General features: G+C 46.8%; 1 protein-coding gene across 6 annotated transcripts in view; it reads left to right on the top strand.

Annotated features, from left to right (window-relative positions):
* actn1 (actinin, alpha 1) overlaps nt 1-14,716 on the top strand; it is a 230,981-nt gene that overhangs the window by 201,265 nt on the left and 15,000 nt on the right. For 2 of the 6 annotated variants that reach the window (XM_038784860.1, XM_038784870.1), the window contains exons 15-20: nt 67-249; nt 2,788-2,922; nt 3,796-3,975; nt 6,635-6,781; nt 12,699-12,779; nt 13,163-13,228. In XM_038784860.1, the coding sequence (XP_038640788.1) occupies nt 67-249; nt 2,788-2,922; nt 3,796-3,975; nt 6,635-6,781; nt 12,699-12,779; nt 13,163-13,228 (792 nt within the window). The remainder of the gene's footprint in view (nt 1-66; nt 250-2,787; nt 2,923-3,795; nt 3,976-6,634; nt 6,782-12,698; nt 12,780-13,162; nt 13,229-14,716) is intronic. The other 4 variants (XM_038784898.1, XM_038784907.1, XM_038784879.1 and 1 more) reach the window with 2 other exon arrangements.

Genomic DNA, 14,716 nt, shown 5'->3' with positions numbered 1-14,716 from the left:
ACTTGAAGTCCAATGATGAATCCAATGAATTAACGTTTTGTTCTTCATCTCTATCCTTCCGTTTAGGGATTGATCACTGCCCATGAACAATTTAAAGCGACTCTTCCTGAGGCAGACCGGGAACGGCAGGCTATCCTGGGCATTCACAATGAGGTGTCAAAAATCGTCCAAACCTACCACGTCAACATGGCTGGCACCAACCCCTACACGACCATTGCACCCCAGGATATTAACAACAAATGGGAGAAGGTGAGAGCCACTTCTTAAAATTGATCCATTGTGTAGTGTTGAAGAAAAGGACACCTGCTTTCAAAATAAAAAAAATACTGCAACAAGGTGCCATTGACCATCTAGATTCCTTCTGAACTATTGCCTGATTTGTGATTGCAGCCCCGATTAGAGTTCAGTTTCTCATCCTAATTGTTCGCATACAATGGGACTACTTTAATTGGCCTTAATTGTTGATCCTCTTCTATAACTAGATTTGTCCCCATGTGCCAAATCTTGTTCCAAAATCGTGTTTTGCTACAAACCCTGCACAGTCATACAAGACACATTGGCTGTCATTCCACCTTTCCTGATGGTGAAATAATTCTCACCAAAATTTGGTTACAATACATCATGTGCAGATTGAAAAATGCACATTTTTGTGCATGGCTTTCGTTTGGATTTTTGTTTGGCTGAGAGTCAGAATTTTCTTTTGAAAACTTTGGAATTTAATCTCTGAGGAGACAAAATGTTGGTGAGATTGTTTCCAGCTGTGTGCGCATTCTTTTGTTCTTTAGTAATCTATTGAAGTAACTTATCGCTGCTTTGCAAGAAGGAGCCAGTAACCAACTTCCTGACACCATGGGTGGGATTCTCTCAGCCCGGGGTCGGGCCGGAGAATCCCCTCGACCGGCGCGAATCGCGCCACGACGCCCCGACACCAGCACGCGATTCTCCGCAGAGCGCCATTGGTGCCGGCGTGAATGGCACGGTGTAGGTCGGGGGCCGCTCTATGTGACCGGCCCGCCGATTCTCGGCCCGGGGTGGGCCGAGCAGCCATCATAACAACGCCAAGTCCCGCCGGCACCATCCATACCTGCGCTCAGCCGGCGGGAACTCGGCGTGGAGGGGTCGGGGGGGGGGGGCAGCCTGTGGAGGGGGAGGGTGGGTCCGACCCGGGGGGGGGCCTCCGATGTGGCCTGGCCGCGATCGGGGCCCACCGATCGGCGGGCTGGCCTCTCTGGCTGGCTGCCTCCTTTCTTCCGCGCTGGCCCCTGTAGTGCTGCCCAATGTTGCATCGGGGCCGGCGTGTTGAAGGAAGCCATTGCGCATGCGCACGTTGCCGCCGGTGCCACTGCACATGCGCGGATCCTGTGGTGCCCAGATCACGTCGGGATCAGCAGCTGGAGCGGCGTGAACTGCTCCAGTGCTGTGCTGGGCCCTCTGTAGGGGCCAGAATTGCTGATCCTGGGGCCGTGTTGACGCTGTCGGGAAACGCGACGGCGTTTCCGACGGCGTCAACACTTAGCCTCAGGATCACAGAATCCCGCCCCCTGTACTAAAATCTCCAATCTGTAGTCCAATTCAGATTAATTTATTCCCATTTATTTGAATGAGGTATGAATTACACGGTAAGCATTTTATTGCTCCACCATCCTGTCTTTCTTTTGAGTTGGCGACAACCTAAGATGAAAGTCTCTCAGCTCTGCCCCGATGATGTGTCCTCATTGTTGCACCTCACTTTGTCTACACCAATGACATTTCTAATTTCCACACCAGTCATCCCCGTGGCCTCATTAGCCAGAGTAACTGATTAATTGGAAAACCATAAGTGCTGATTCATAGGTGGTTTTGTGCAGTGGAAAAGGAAGCTTGTGGAAAAGGTTCTTGGTGCCTTAGAGCTAACAAGCTTGTTACACAATTGACATTGTTAAAGGTGGGTTGATCCATCAAGCTTTCCCCACATTCATGATGACTGGCATCAAGACTAAACATTCCCTTCCCAATCTTGAAACTTTCTTGTCTCTTGAGAAAAAGAGGGGAAAAAACAGGATCAATAAGCTAAGCAATACTCTGGGAGTGGAGGAGGTGAAATCCTCTTGGACTACTTCAAGCAATCAAAACCATTTGAGGAGATCTTCTGGATTAGATGCTATCTATAAAGACAATTTCCTTCTCTATTTGTTGCTCTCTGCCCCTGTTTTAAAAACTGACCCAGTTTCCTCTTGGATGCATACGAGCCCTTGTTTGCTCTCTTCCACTTCCTCCCTCTCTTCCCTATGAATCCTTGTGAGGATACAGTTCCCCACGGTTTCCTTCTTGTACCTTTCCAAGTGTCCATTGTTCAAGTATGAGTCCTGGCAGTAGCTGGCTGTGAAGACTATCCCAGTTGTGGCTGATCCTGTCTGTACGTGGGAGCCAGACACCTGTACTTCAAATAGAAAGCACTGCAAAACAGTCAGAATTAAATACCCTGGGAGCTGTTCACTTTCTTCCTTCGCCCAAGGGTACTGCAAGAAATGATAGCATCCCCAGGCTGCCCTGGTCAAGATTGGCAAATTCAACACAGATCAAGGATAAATGCAATGGAATTTTATTTGAATCGGAAGAGTGCAGTAATTATTATGTTGGATTCTAGGTGAAAGTAGAGTGTTACGCTACCCAGTGATCCAACCAGTGCAAGATATCTGTAGACGGAAAGGGCAACATTTAAAAACCCAAGACTCGTACTCCTGTTGGGATGTTTATCCCTATTAATGGGTGTGATGTTCAGTGACTGATATGATACTTTGTTTTTAGGTTCGACACTTGGTGCCGCAGAGGGACCATGCCCTAATGGAGGAGAATGCCCGCCAGCAGTCCAATGAGAGGCTGCGGAAACAGTTTGCAACACAAGCCAATGTCATTGGTCCTTGGATTCAGACAAAGATGGAGGTAAGATCTCAAAAAAGATATGAAAGCTGATTACAGGACTGTATTATCGGTGACCGTATGTTATTAGTAACAGTGTTACAGGCACTGTGATAGCTGTATTATTGATGAAAATGTTATGACAGGAATTGTGATAGCACCTCCACCATTTACATAGCTATGACAGGAATTGTGACAGCTATGTAATTGGTGATGCTGCTGTTACAGAGATTGTGATAGCTATTTGAATAGAAGTAAGAAATAAAATTTTATGTGATTGCTTTCGCAACCTCAGAACTTGGCAAAGCATCTGGCAGCCAATTGTGTATATATACTTTTTTTTTAAAGCGTAGTCCTGCTGTAATGCAGGAAAAGCAGTAACCAATGAGTAAACTGGAGGGCTGCACAGACACCAATGAGTTAATGACCAGATCGTCCGGTTGGGTCATCAAGTTTTACAGCACAGAAAGTGAGGCCCTTTGGCCCATCATGTCTGCACCTGCCATCAAGCACCTATCTATTCCAATCCCGTATTCCAGCACTTGGTCCGTAGCCTTTTATGCAATGGCATTTCATCTGCTCATCGAAATGCTGCTTAAATGTTGTGAGGGTTCCCACCTCATACCACCCTTTCAGGCAGTAAATGATGTACTTTGAGAGAGGAGCATTACCCAGGAGAATGTGGAAAACACCTATGCTCTTCACCTAATAGGAGCACGGGATCTTTTCCATCCACCTGAGAGGGGAGATTGACCCTTGGTTTAATGCCCCATCCAAAAGGTGGCCACTTCTATAGTGCAGCACCCTATTGAACAGCACCCACTCCCAGACACAGAGGGCAGCAGAGATATTCAGCACATCCTCCTAATCCTCATCATCTTGTGGTCACTTTTGTAGGAGATCGGCCGTATTTCCATTGAGATGCACGGCACACTGGAGGATCAACTGAACCACCTCCGACAGTACGAGAAGAGCATAGTCAACTACAAACCAAAGATTGATCAGCTAGAAGGCGACCATCAGCTCATTCAAGAAGCACTAATCTTTGACAACAAGCACACCAACTACACAATGGAGGTGAGAAGTTTCAAGACTCCCCCACAATACTGCTCTGGGTTCCACTTGTCGGTGCACTTGTTGAGTATTTACACTCATAACTCAGGTGCTGAAGTCATCTAATGATGTTGCTACAGGTGCTTCTGGTGTTTAGCTGATGATTTTTATTTTAAGCTATGCAATGTTTTTCAATGTCTCAAATGGTCCGCCATTTCGGCAGTTCGGTTTTCATTCTCATATCCCTCGTCCTTCCTGGCCTAGATTCAGTTCATAAGATGTGAATCCATAGAATCCCTACAGTATAAAAAGAGGCCATTCGGCCCATTGAGTCTGCACCCACCCTACCTAGGCCCACTCCCCCGCCTTTTCCCCGCAACCCCACCTAACCTGGGCATTTTTGGACACTTAAGGGGCAATTTATCATGGCCAATCCACCTAACCTGCACAAGCTTGGACTGCGGCAAGAAACTGGAACACCCGAAGGAAACCCTCGCAGACACGGGAAGAGCATGCAAACTCCATGAATAGGATGGGAATAGAGGGATACGGATCCAGGAGGTGTAGAAGATTTTAGTTTAGACGGGCAGCACGGTCGGCGCAGGCTTGGAGGGCCTGTTCCTGTGCTGTACTTTTAGAACATAGAACATAGAACAGTACAGCACAGAACAGGCCCTTCGGCCCTCAATGTTGTGCCGAGCCATGATCACCCTACTCAAACCCACGTATCCACCCTATACCCGCAACCCAACAACCCCCCCCTTAACCCTACTTTTATTAGGACACTACGGGCAATTTAGCATGGCCAATCCACCTAACCCGCACATCTTTGGACTGTGGGAGGAAACCGGAGCACCCGGAGGAAACCCACGCACACAGGGGGAGGACGTGCAGACTCCACACAGACAGTGACCCAGCCGGGAATCGAACCTGGGACCCTGGAGCTGTGAAGCATTTATGCTAACCACCATGCTACCCTGCTGCCTTTCTACCCTTTCTTCCACACACTCACCCAAGGCTGGAATTGATTTCTATCTGAAAAGAAAGAGGACCCGGGTTCGATCCCGGCTCCGGGTCACTGTACGTGTGGAGTTTGCACATTCTCCCCGTGTCTGCGTAGGTCTCACCCCTACAAACCAAAGGTGTGCAGAATAGGTGGATTGGCCACGCTAACTTGCCCCTTAACTAGAATTGGGTACTTAAATTTTTTTTTAAAGAATGCTCTTTCAGAGAGCCAGTGTAGACTTGATCGGCTGAATGGCCTCCTGCACTGTGACTCGAGGACCAATTATAATTTTACGAAGACGCAGCATAAATGTTGTAATCAAAGTGCCTATTAGAGCAGTGCTTCTGGAATTGAAACAACTCATGCACACCACCCGCACAGCACTGAGGCTTGGGATTAATCTGCATTGCATTCAATCTTTTAAATTAGCAATCTTGTGCATTTTTTAGTGGAAATGTTATTTTTTTTTAATAAGGGTTGCTTAAACATATTTTTTAAATGAAATTATTGGATATGAAGCACAGTGCAGATTGATTCATCAACATTTTTTTTTTAGACAAGCAGCATAACCTGGATCTTGGCCACTGAATCGCAAATAAAACTTCTCTGTATTTTTTCTTTATTCTTACATGGGATGTCGGAGGGGTGACGAGACAGCATTTGTTGCCCATCCTTAATTGTTCTTGAACTGAGTGTCTCACTGGGACATTTCAGAGAGCAGTGACATTTCCCTGGGACTGGAGTCACATATAGGCCATACTGAGTAAGGATGGCAGATTTCCTTCCCTAATTGGCATTGGTGAACCAGATGGGTTTTTACACGGACACCATTACTGAGACTAGCTTTATAACTGAATTTATATTCTAGCAGCTGTCATGGTGGGGTTTGAACCCTTGAACACCCCCCTCCCACCCCATTCCCTGGAAATACGTTATTTTTCTTAGAATTTGCTATGATATTTTTGCTAGTAGCGTACTTTTAGTTTGAGTGGTGGTGAGAGGGAAAGAATATGTTACGGTCATTTTCTCATCTCGTTGTTCATTACTCTGCCAAACCTCTAGTCTGTACCAGTGCTCATGGCCTACCCTTTGTAGGTTTAGGAATAATAATTCTGTGATTGTCCTCTCACCTGCTTTGATTACAGCAAGATTTGTTTCATTCAGTGTCACGGTGCACAAATTGAAAGCGTAGCATCTAAAATTTGGCCATGCTGTGGGGGAACCATCATTTTCCTCCACCCGCTGTTGACCATCTGAAGTAACATCCACATTTTAAGAGCCATTAACCGGTGAAATGCAAATGACAATCAAGTAAAAATTATCATTGATGATGAGGCACTTTCTGTTGCCTTTCACCAGCTGGTTTTGAAATCTGAAAAGGTGTTCCCACACCTGTTGAATGTGCGGTACTCATTGAGCATTCAGGAAGGCCCAGCTGCTGAGGAAGCGCCTGTTCCACCCTTTCCCTCTTCGTGGGGGGAAAAAGGAGATACGCTAACTTTCCAGTTTGAATGGGTTTTGGTTCTTTTTTCCTTAAAGCTGACTGGTATAGATCTACTCAGGAAGGCAATGAAAACCGCCTTCAACAGGAGCAGAAAAATGAAGTGCGAGGAGAAATCATAGAGAATGCAGTAGTCCAGCGTTCTGACCTCATTGACTTCTTTCCCTTTGTTTCAGCATATCCGAGTGGGCTGGGAACAGTTGCTCACCACCATTGCCAGGACGATCAATGAAATCGAAAACCAGGTCCTGACCAGGGATGCAAAGGGCATCAGTCAGGAGCAGATGAATGAGTTCCGAGCCTCCTTTAACCACTTCGACAGGGTAAGCTAGCAGGTTTAATTTGCTGCCGGTGTGTGTTTAGCTGAGAGACGTGTATCGTTTTCTTGCCTCAGAGTATTGGATGGCAGTACTTTTCTCAGGAAACAGGAGATGGTTCTCAAGGTAGAACATTCGCCACGGAACGTAAGCCATATTGAAATTGGAGCCACCAGCTTCCCCTGAGAGACCTTACTTATAGACACTCTCATGTCGGCGTGGACCTTAGGGCGGTCTGTCTGTTCTCGCCCCAATTGAAGTCCTTAAGTGGCTAATTATTGACCAGTTAAGGGCCACTTATCACCTGACTTCAATTTGGAGGCCAGTGGGTGGAGTTCAAGGGCAGGGGAGGAGCCTAATAGTAAACTCTGCACATGGTCCTTCAGGTGGAGTGGAGTGGAGGGAGGGAGGGATGGGGGGGGGGTTAGGGTCCTCCATTACTTGTCCCTTTCCAGACACCCTCCCCCCCCCCCCCCCCCAAGACTTACCTGGTGTGTTAATCAGACTCTGCGACCGCTTGTCATTCCAGCAGTGACCACCATTCCCAGTGGAACTGCTGGGGCCTACAGAGCTGCAGGCCAATTGGAACAGCCTGAAAGGTCATGGAGGTGGGACTGCCTCCTGAATGCGGGATGGGCTTAAGTTCCGACTCCAACCAGTGAACACTCCACAGAGTATTAAATGGCTGTTGGGCTGCCACGATTGGCATGGGTGTATTCCCTGGCAACTTTTTCAAAGGTTTAGAAGAGTACAGCACAGAACAGGCCCTTCGGCCCTCGATGTTGTGCCGAGCAGTGATCACCCTACTCAAACTCACGTATCCACCCTATACCCGTAACCCAACAACTCCCCCTTAACCTTACTTTTTAGGACACTACGGGCAATTTAGCATGGCCAATCCACCTAACCCGCACATCTTTGGAATGTGGGAGGAAACCGGAGCACCCGGAGGAAACCCACGCACACACGGGGAGGACGTGCAGACTCCGCACAGACAGTGACCCAGCCGGGAACCGAACCTGGGACCCTGGAGCTGTGAAGCATTGATGCTAACCACTATGCTACCGTGCTGCTCCACCAACACAAAAGGCCTTCCCATTGACCTCCAGTCGGAGAACCTCTATTTTTGCAGATTCGCTCTCCAGTACAGTAAGCATTTCCCTGCAAGTATCGCCGATGGCAGTTGTTCAACCGCAATGTGCATGTTAAAAACTCACATTGATACAAAACCTCTAGGTAACAGTTGCCCTTTAGTGCGAAATGTCTTCCACACCGATACTATTTTATTTTTCTTGCCTTCTCCCTTCCCACAGAACTTAAATTTAAAATAGAATTGCACTCTGCTCCATGTTGATACAGCGAGTAAATACCAGGAGATCCTGAGGTTACTGGTTTGATCCCTGAGCTTAAGGAACTAACTGATGTTGGCAACCAAATACTTTTCAGCATCTGTGAACCTGGGAGGGGAGGAAACCGTTTTGTGTCTGATCATTATTTAGTAGCTCAAAAATTACAGTTGTCTTTCGATTGGGACTGGATCATCCTCTGCTCCAGAGTCGCCGTCCCCCATCCCGCCCTCTCCTCACCCTTCAGTTTTCCTCCCCTCTCTCCTGTTCCTCTCATGAACTGCCTGCCAACACTCTGTTCACACACACACATTAATGAAGAATGACCATTCCAATGAGCTACAGGGAGACTGTTAGCTTTCATGGCGTCAAGGAGAGGGGAAGGGTGGCCAAACATTAAGCAGTGGGTGTGGAGGTTTAATTACCTTTTTAAAGGTGGCACAGTGGTTGGCACCCCTGCCTCACAGCACCAGGGATCTGGTTCAATTCCGGCATTGGGTGACTGTGGAGTTTGCATGTTCTCCTCGTGTCTGCGTGGGTTCCTCAGGATGCTCCGGTTTCCCCTACAGTCCCAAGATGTGCATGTTGGGTGGATTGGTCATGCTAAAATTGCCCCTTAGAGTCCAAACATGTGCAGGTTGGGTGGAATTGTGGTGTTGTGGATATAGGGCGGGGGAGTGTGCCTCGGCTACGTACACTTTCAGAGGGTCAGTGTAAAGTCAATGGACTGAATGCCCCCCTTCTATACTGCATGGATCTGATTCTATGAAACCAGCTTCATCCTATGTGGAACAACATAGCAGTGAAAGTATTTAAGACAGTAAATCTAGAACACGGGGGCACAGCCTCAAGATAAAGGGCCAGTCATTTAGAACCAAGAGGAGGTTAAATTACTTCACTCCCAGGGTTCTGGATTTTTGGAATTCTCTACCACAGAGGGTTGTGGATGCTCCATCATTGAATATATTTAAGAGTGGGATTTTTGATCTCTCAGGGAATTAAGGGATATGGATGGGAAAATTGAGTTGAAGCCCAAGATCAGCCATGATCATATTGAATGGCAGTGCAGGTTGGACAGGCCATATGGTCTACTCCTCCTATTTGTTGAGTTCTTATAGGTAGGGGGACAGTGGGGTGAGGGGGTGGCAAATGAAAGGAACAAAGGAGCAGGAGAAGACGAATCAACCCCTCAAGCCCATTCATCACATGCAGCATTTTCTTCTTCAATTTTGCACAAAGATTGTCATTGTTTGTTTCACTCTGGTGTGAGAGGACAGCACGGTGGCACAGTGGTTAGCACTGCTGCCTCATGGCTCTGAAATACCAGGGGCGCGATTCTCCGCAAATGCGGAGAGTCGTAAAGGCCGCCGTGAAACTGACCGTGTTTCACGGCAGCCTCCGCGCCCCCTCCCGGGACCCGATTCTCCCCCCCCCCGGTCGGGGCTAGCAGCGCGGCCCCGTGAAGAAAGGCATTGCGGGCTTAGCGACCGTCGCTAAGCCCGCGCGCCAAGCGTCACGGCGGCTGACGCGCACGATGACGTCAGCCGCGCATGCGCGGGTTGGACGGCTCCAGCCCGTGGATGACGTCATCACGCATATGCGTCAAACCCGCGCATGCGCGGGCCGTCATGCCCCTCAGCCGCCCCACGGACTGATCCTGCGGGGTGGCGGAGGAACAAAGAGTGCGTGGGTATCGGACCCGCTCCCCGTGGTGCGGCCGTGCCAATCGGTGCCATGGTTGTCCGGGACGGCACTTTGCGGCCGTTTTCACGAACAGTGAGAGCAGGTGTGTTTGCGTTCGTGAAAACGGCCGTAAAGGCCTGGGAACTCGGCCCATCGGCCAGGGGATAATCGCTGTTCGCCGTAAAAAAACGGCGAGCAGCGATTCGTGTCGTGTGGCGGCCGTGGGGTGGGGGGAGAATAGCAGGAGGTTGGGAAAAATGTCGGGAAGGCCATCCCGCTATTCTCCGACCCGTCGTGGGCAGCGGAGAATCGCGCCCCAGGTTCGATCCCGGCTCTGGGTCACTGTCCGTATGGAGTTTGCACATTCTCCCCGTGTTTGTGTGGGTTTCACCCCCACCACCCAAAGATGTGCAGGGTAGGTGGATTGGCCACGCTAAATTACTTCTTAATTGGAATAAATGAATTGGGTACTCTAAATTTAAATAACTCTGGTGTGAGTGAAATTGAGCTGGTGCTCCACTGAGGGATGAGTACTTCGTGACATTGGGCCATCACATGTCAGGCTGTTGACGCAGTTTGCTGCCCTGAATGCCGAGTGACAATCGCGATCTGCTTCCTAAGACATTATCACCCTGCTTGGTGCTGGTTCACAGCCAACAATAACAAAACATGAGTCACAAAGAATGAATTTAGTTCCCAATTAGATGAAGAACAAACGCTGTGCAGAGTTCAATACCTTTTCTGTATGTTTCCTTTTGTTTTGCCTTCCCTGCACTATTCCCTCTGCATCACAGACCATTTACAAAGTCAGTATTAAATTCCCTCTCAATTTCCAACTTGGCCAGTGCCCCTACAGAGCTGGGAAACTCCCTGAGTAAACCCTCACCCTAACGTTCCACAGCATTCATGTGGGACACTAGTCTCCTTGGGTTAACTCTCTGGGGGAGCTGGAGGTTAGGATTCCCAATGCCATTGCATTGCTGATCCCGGGGACTCGGAAAGGGGAAGAAAGTCATCACTTGCTGTTCTTGGCAGCTTGGTCAGAGCACTTTGGCAGGCACCAGTGCGGAGATGGTGTATGGCCTGAGGAGAAAACAAAGGAGCACGTATTATTTTTTAAAAATGAAATGAATACCGTGAGGATTGTGCAATTCCTCTCCTTGTTGAAGTTGGATAATGCATTCCTGTTGCGAAATTGTTGCTTAAAAGCACAAACAACGTGTTAACAGTTAGAACCCTTATGTTTGTTTCTTAAATTAAGGCGAATATTAAAACTTGGTGATGTGCTTAAGTTCTTGTTATTAAATGACAGTGCAATTGCCACAGTACAAGGCCTGATTAAATGTTGCGAAAAGTAGAATAACGCGTTGGAGAGATGAAAAAAATGAATGTATTTTTAATGTCGATTGAACAATTCGTTTTTGAAGAGTTAAATATGTTTTACTTTGGAATCCCGACTGCACTTGCCTTCTTGTCACTGCACTGCTGTCACCTGCATATCCTAGCCCTGAGCACTCTTGTCACTGCATTAAAAGATGCATCCACTTTTGGATGCGCAGCTTTGTTAAATTCTATTGTAAGTTTGTGTTGATATCTTGTTTGTTTTACAGTACTTCTGAATATTAAACCAAACTGTTCTTGCTAATATCATGGATTTGACAGGAGACTGACGGGGATGAATTTTAACAATTATTTGTAAGAGGGAAATGGGGTGAAGGGAGATCTAAATGATAATTTTGGATTCACAATTTTTATTCTGGAAAAGACTAATTTTCTGCATTGGTCTGAGGTTGCAAGCATGCAAAAACAAGATGCCCCGTCATATTGGGGTGTCAAAGATGGCACAATGGTTAGCATTACTGCCTCACAGTGCCTCCGTTTCAGCCTTGGGGGGACTGTCTGTTTTGGCGTTTGCACGTTCTCCCTGGGTCTGCATGGGTTTCCTCCGGGTGCTCCGATTTCCTCCCACAGTCCAAAGATGTGCAGGTTAGGTGGTCGGCCATGCTACATTCCCCCTTAGTGTCCAGTGATGTGTAGGTTACAGGAATGTGGCAGTGGAGTCAGTCTATGTGGGGTCTCTTTCGGAGGACAGGTGCAGACTTGATGGGCCGAATGGCCTCCTTCTGCACATTCTATGTTACCTTTTCCTTTTTTAATTTTTAATTTTCTTCCTCTTCTGTATCATTAAAAAATAAACAATTATTTAGTGTCTTTGTCTTACCGCATAAGGCAAATGGGTCTTTGGACCTCCTAACCATACCATCAGCACTCCATAAATTAGCCACAACGTTTTGATGGACAGGGAAAGTAGAGACCTGGACTGGCAAACTGCTTCCATTGAGTAGTCTATTCCATTCCTACCAGCCCTCAGCCAGGGCAGCTTGTACCATGACCACTTCAGGGAGCAAACGTACAACAGCACGCTGCTGAATTGTTCCACAGAGGACCCGAGGTGGTTATCTGGAGACCTTAGTGGAAAACTTTCTTTTGAATTTCTCAGAACTTCAGGAGTTAGTTATTGTTAATTATTAACATTTCTTCCTCTCTGGCTCTTAACTTTAAGCTAAGTTACTCACCAATTGACCTCTTGTGATTAGGAGGGAATGAATTGTTACTCTTTGTCCCTGTCAGACAAGCCACTGAAGAGTTCAGCTTACTGCTAGTCTCGGAATGAAGCTAGATCATTTGGGACCATGATGTTTGAACCGTTGTGATGTCTAATTTTGTGCACTTTGTTTTCCTCTTTCCATATGCATGACCTCCTCCCTTTCCCCCATTTTCCACTTTGCATGGACGCCTCCCAACTCTTCACTCTTTACCCACCCTTTCCCTCACCCAACAACTGCTGTCTCCGTCACCATGCATGGCGTTCCACATGGCATTGCCTAACCCAGGACCACTCTGGCACCCTCGGAGCAGAGGAGTTCAAAGCCTGCCTCATCAGCTTGGGGTACGATATTGGAAATGACGCACAGGTATTAACTGCTAGTGTATGATGTGAAGTGTTCCAATCCAGTACATTGAATTAACTAAACTTATGTTTTTTTTTCCTTTTTTTTAATCTGTCTTGACCTACTGTCTGTGTTTGTGATGCATTTTCTTTTTGTAACTTGTCTTCCCATTCAACTGATCATTTTCTCCATGATTCCTCTTCATGGCTTTTGAACCACACTGTCTGCTTTTCACCTATTTTGGTCTCTCTTGTGTTTATTCTCCCACTTTGATTCATTGTTGAAACATTTTTTTCCATTTGGCTTGTCTCGCACTTTGCTGTCCCATTCCTCTTTCTTGTCGTGATTACCTTTCACTCTTGTTTTTTTTTTGTCCTGTTGTTGTCTCCTTCCTCCTCTCTCTGTAGAAGAGGACTGGAATGATGGACAGTGATGATTTCAAAGCTTGCCTTATCTCCATGGGTTACAATCTGGTATGGTGACTTCCCATTCTTTCTATTTTCAATATATTAAGGCCTGGTTCTGAAGCTTGGTGATGAATGTAAGCGATCTATGTTAATTGGTGTTCGTTGTGTGCAGTTTCGTGACCTTGCTTTATCCAAACACTGGTTACCTGTGTTTCCTTCAAAGTCTTATTTAAGATGATGGAAACACAGAACTAAAGCTGCAGGACCCCACGGTATTTTGTTGTGGAAACGTTGTGCAGTAATATGTCCAGACCTTTAGGTTTTCTACTTCGGAAGAATGCCTGATTAACTCTGCAGGTTGGCCCCAGAATTGGTGCAGACTGGAAGTCATAGCACAGAAGCAAAGTCCCATGACATGATTAGACACACTGTGCAAATCTCAAGTACTTCTTAACAGGAACCACAAGTTTGGGTTTTTTTAATGACTAGTTTCTTCAGCTTACATCATAAGAACATAAGAACTATGAGAGGAGTAGGCCATCTGGCCCTTCAAGCCTGCTCCGCCATTCAATGAGATCATGGCTGGTTTAGCACAGTGAGCTAAACCACTGTAATGCAGAACAAGGCCAGCAGCACGGAGTCAATTCCCATACTGAGCTCCCCGAACAGGTGCCGGAATGTGGTGACTAGGGCTTTTCACAGTAACTTCATTGAAGCCCACTTGTGACAGTAAGTGATTATTATTATTATTATTATTAATAATCTTTTGTGGACTCAGCTCCACTTTCCCGCCCGAACACCATAACCCTTTATTCCTTTATTCTTCAAAAACTATCGATCTTTATCTTGAAAACATTTAATGATGGAGCCTCAGCTGCTTCACTGGGCAGGGAATTCCACAGATTTCCAATCCTTTGGGTGAAGAAGTTCCTCCTCAGTCCTAAATCTACTTCCCCTTATTTTGAGGCTACGCCTCTTAGTTCTGCTTCCACCCGCCAGTGGAAAAAACCTCCCCGCATCTATCCTATCTATTCCCTTCATAATTTTACAAGTTTCTATAAGATTTCCCCCCCCCCCCCCCTCCTTTCTCAAGTAAGGAGACCAAAACTGAACACAATACTCCAGGTGTGGCATCACTAACACATTATACAATTGCAGCATAACCTCCCTAGTCTTAAACTCCATCCCTCTAGCAATGAAGGTCAAAACTCCATTTGCCTTCTTAATCACCTGTAAACCAAATTTTTGCGACTCATGCACTAGGACACCCAGGTCCCTCTGCACAGCAGCATGTTTTAATATTATATCATTTAAATAATAATCCCTTTTGCTGTTATTCTGACCAAAATGGGCGACCTCACGTTTGTCAGCATTGTATTCCATCTGCCAGAGCCTAGCTCATTCACTTAAACTATCCAAATCCCTCTGCAGACTTCCAATATCCTCTGCACATTTTGCTTTACCACTCCTCTTAGTGTCGTCTGCAAACGTGGGTACATTGCACTTGGTCCCCAACTCCAGATCATCTATGTAAATTGGGAGCCCAACACTGAT

This window comes from Scyliorhinus canicula, chromosome 2, assembly GCF_902713615.1.
Source record: "Scyliorhinus canicula chromosome 2, sScyCan1.1, whole genome shotgun sequence".
Classification (NCBI taxonomy): Eukaryota; Metazoa; Chordata; class Chondrichthyes; order Carcharhiniformes; family Scyliorhinidae; genus Scyliorhinus; species Scyliorhinus canicula.
The sequence above is the reverse complement of the archived record's forward strand: the minus strand, read 5'-3'. Positions and strand labels throughout refer to the sequence as shown.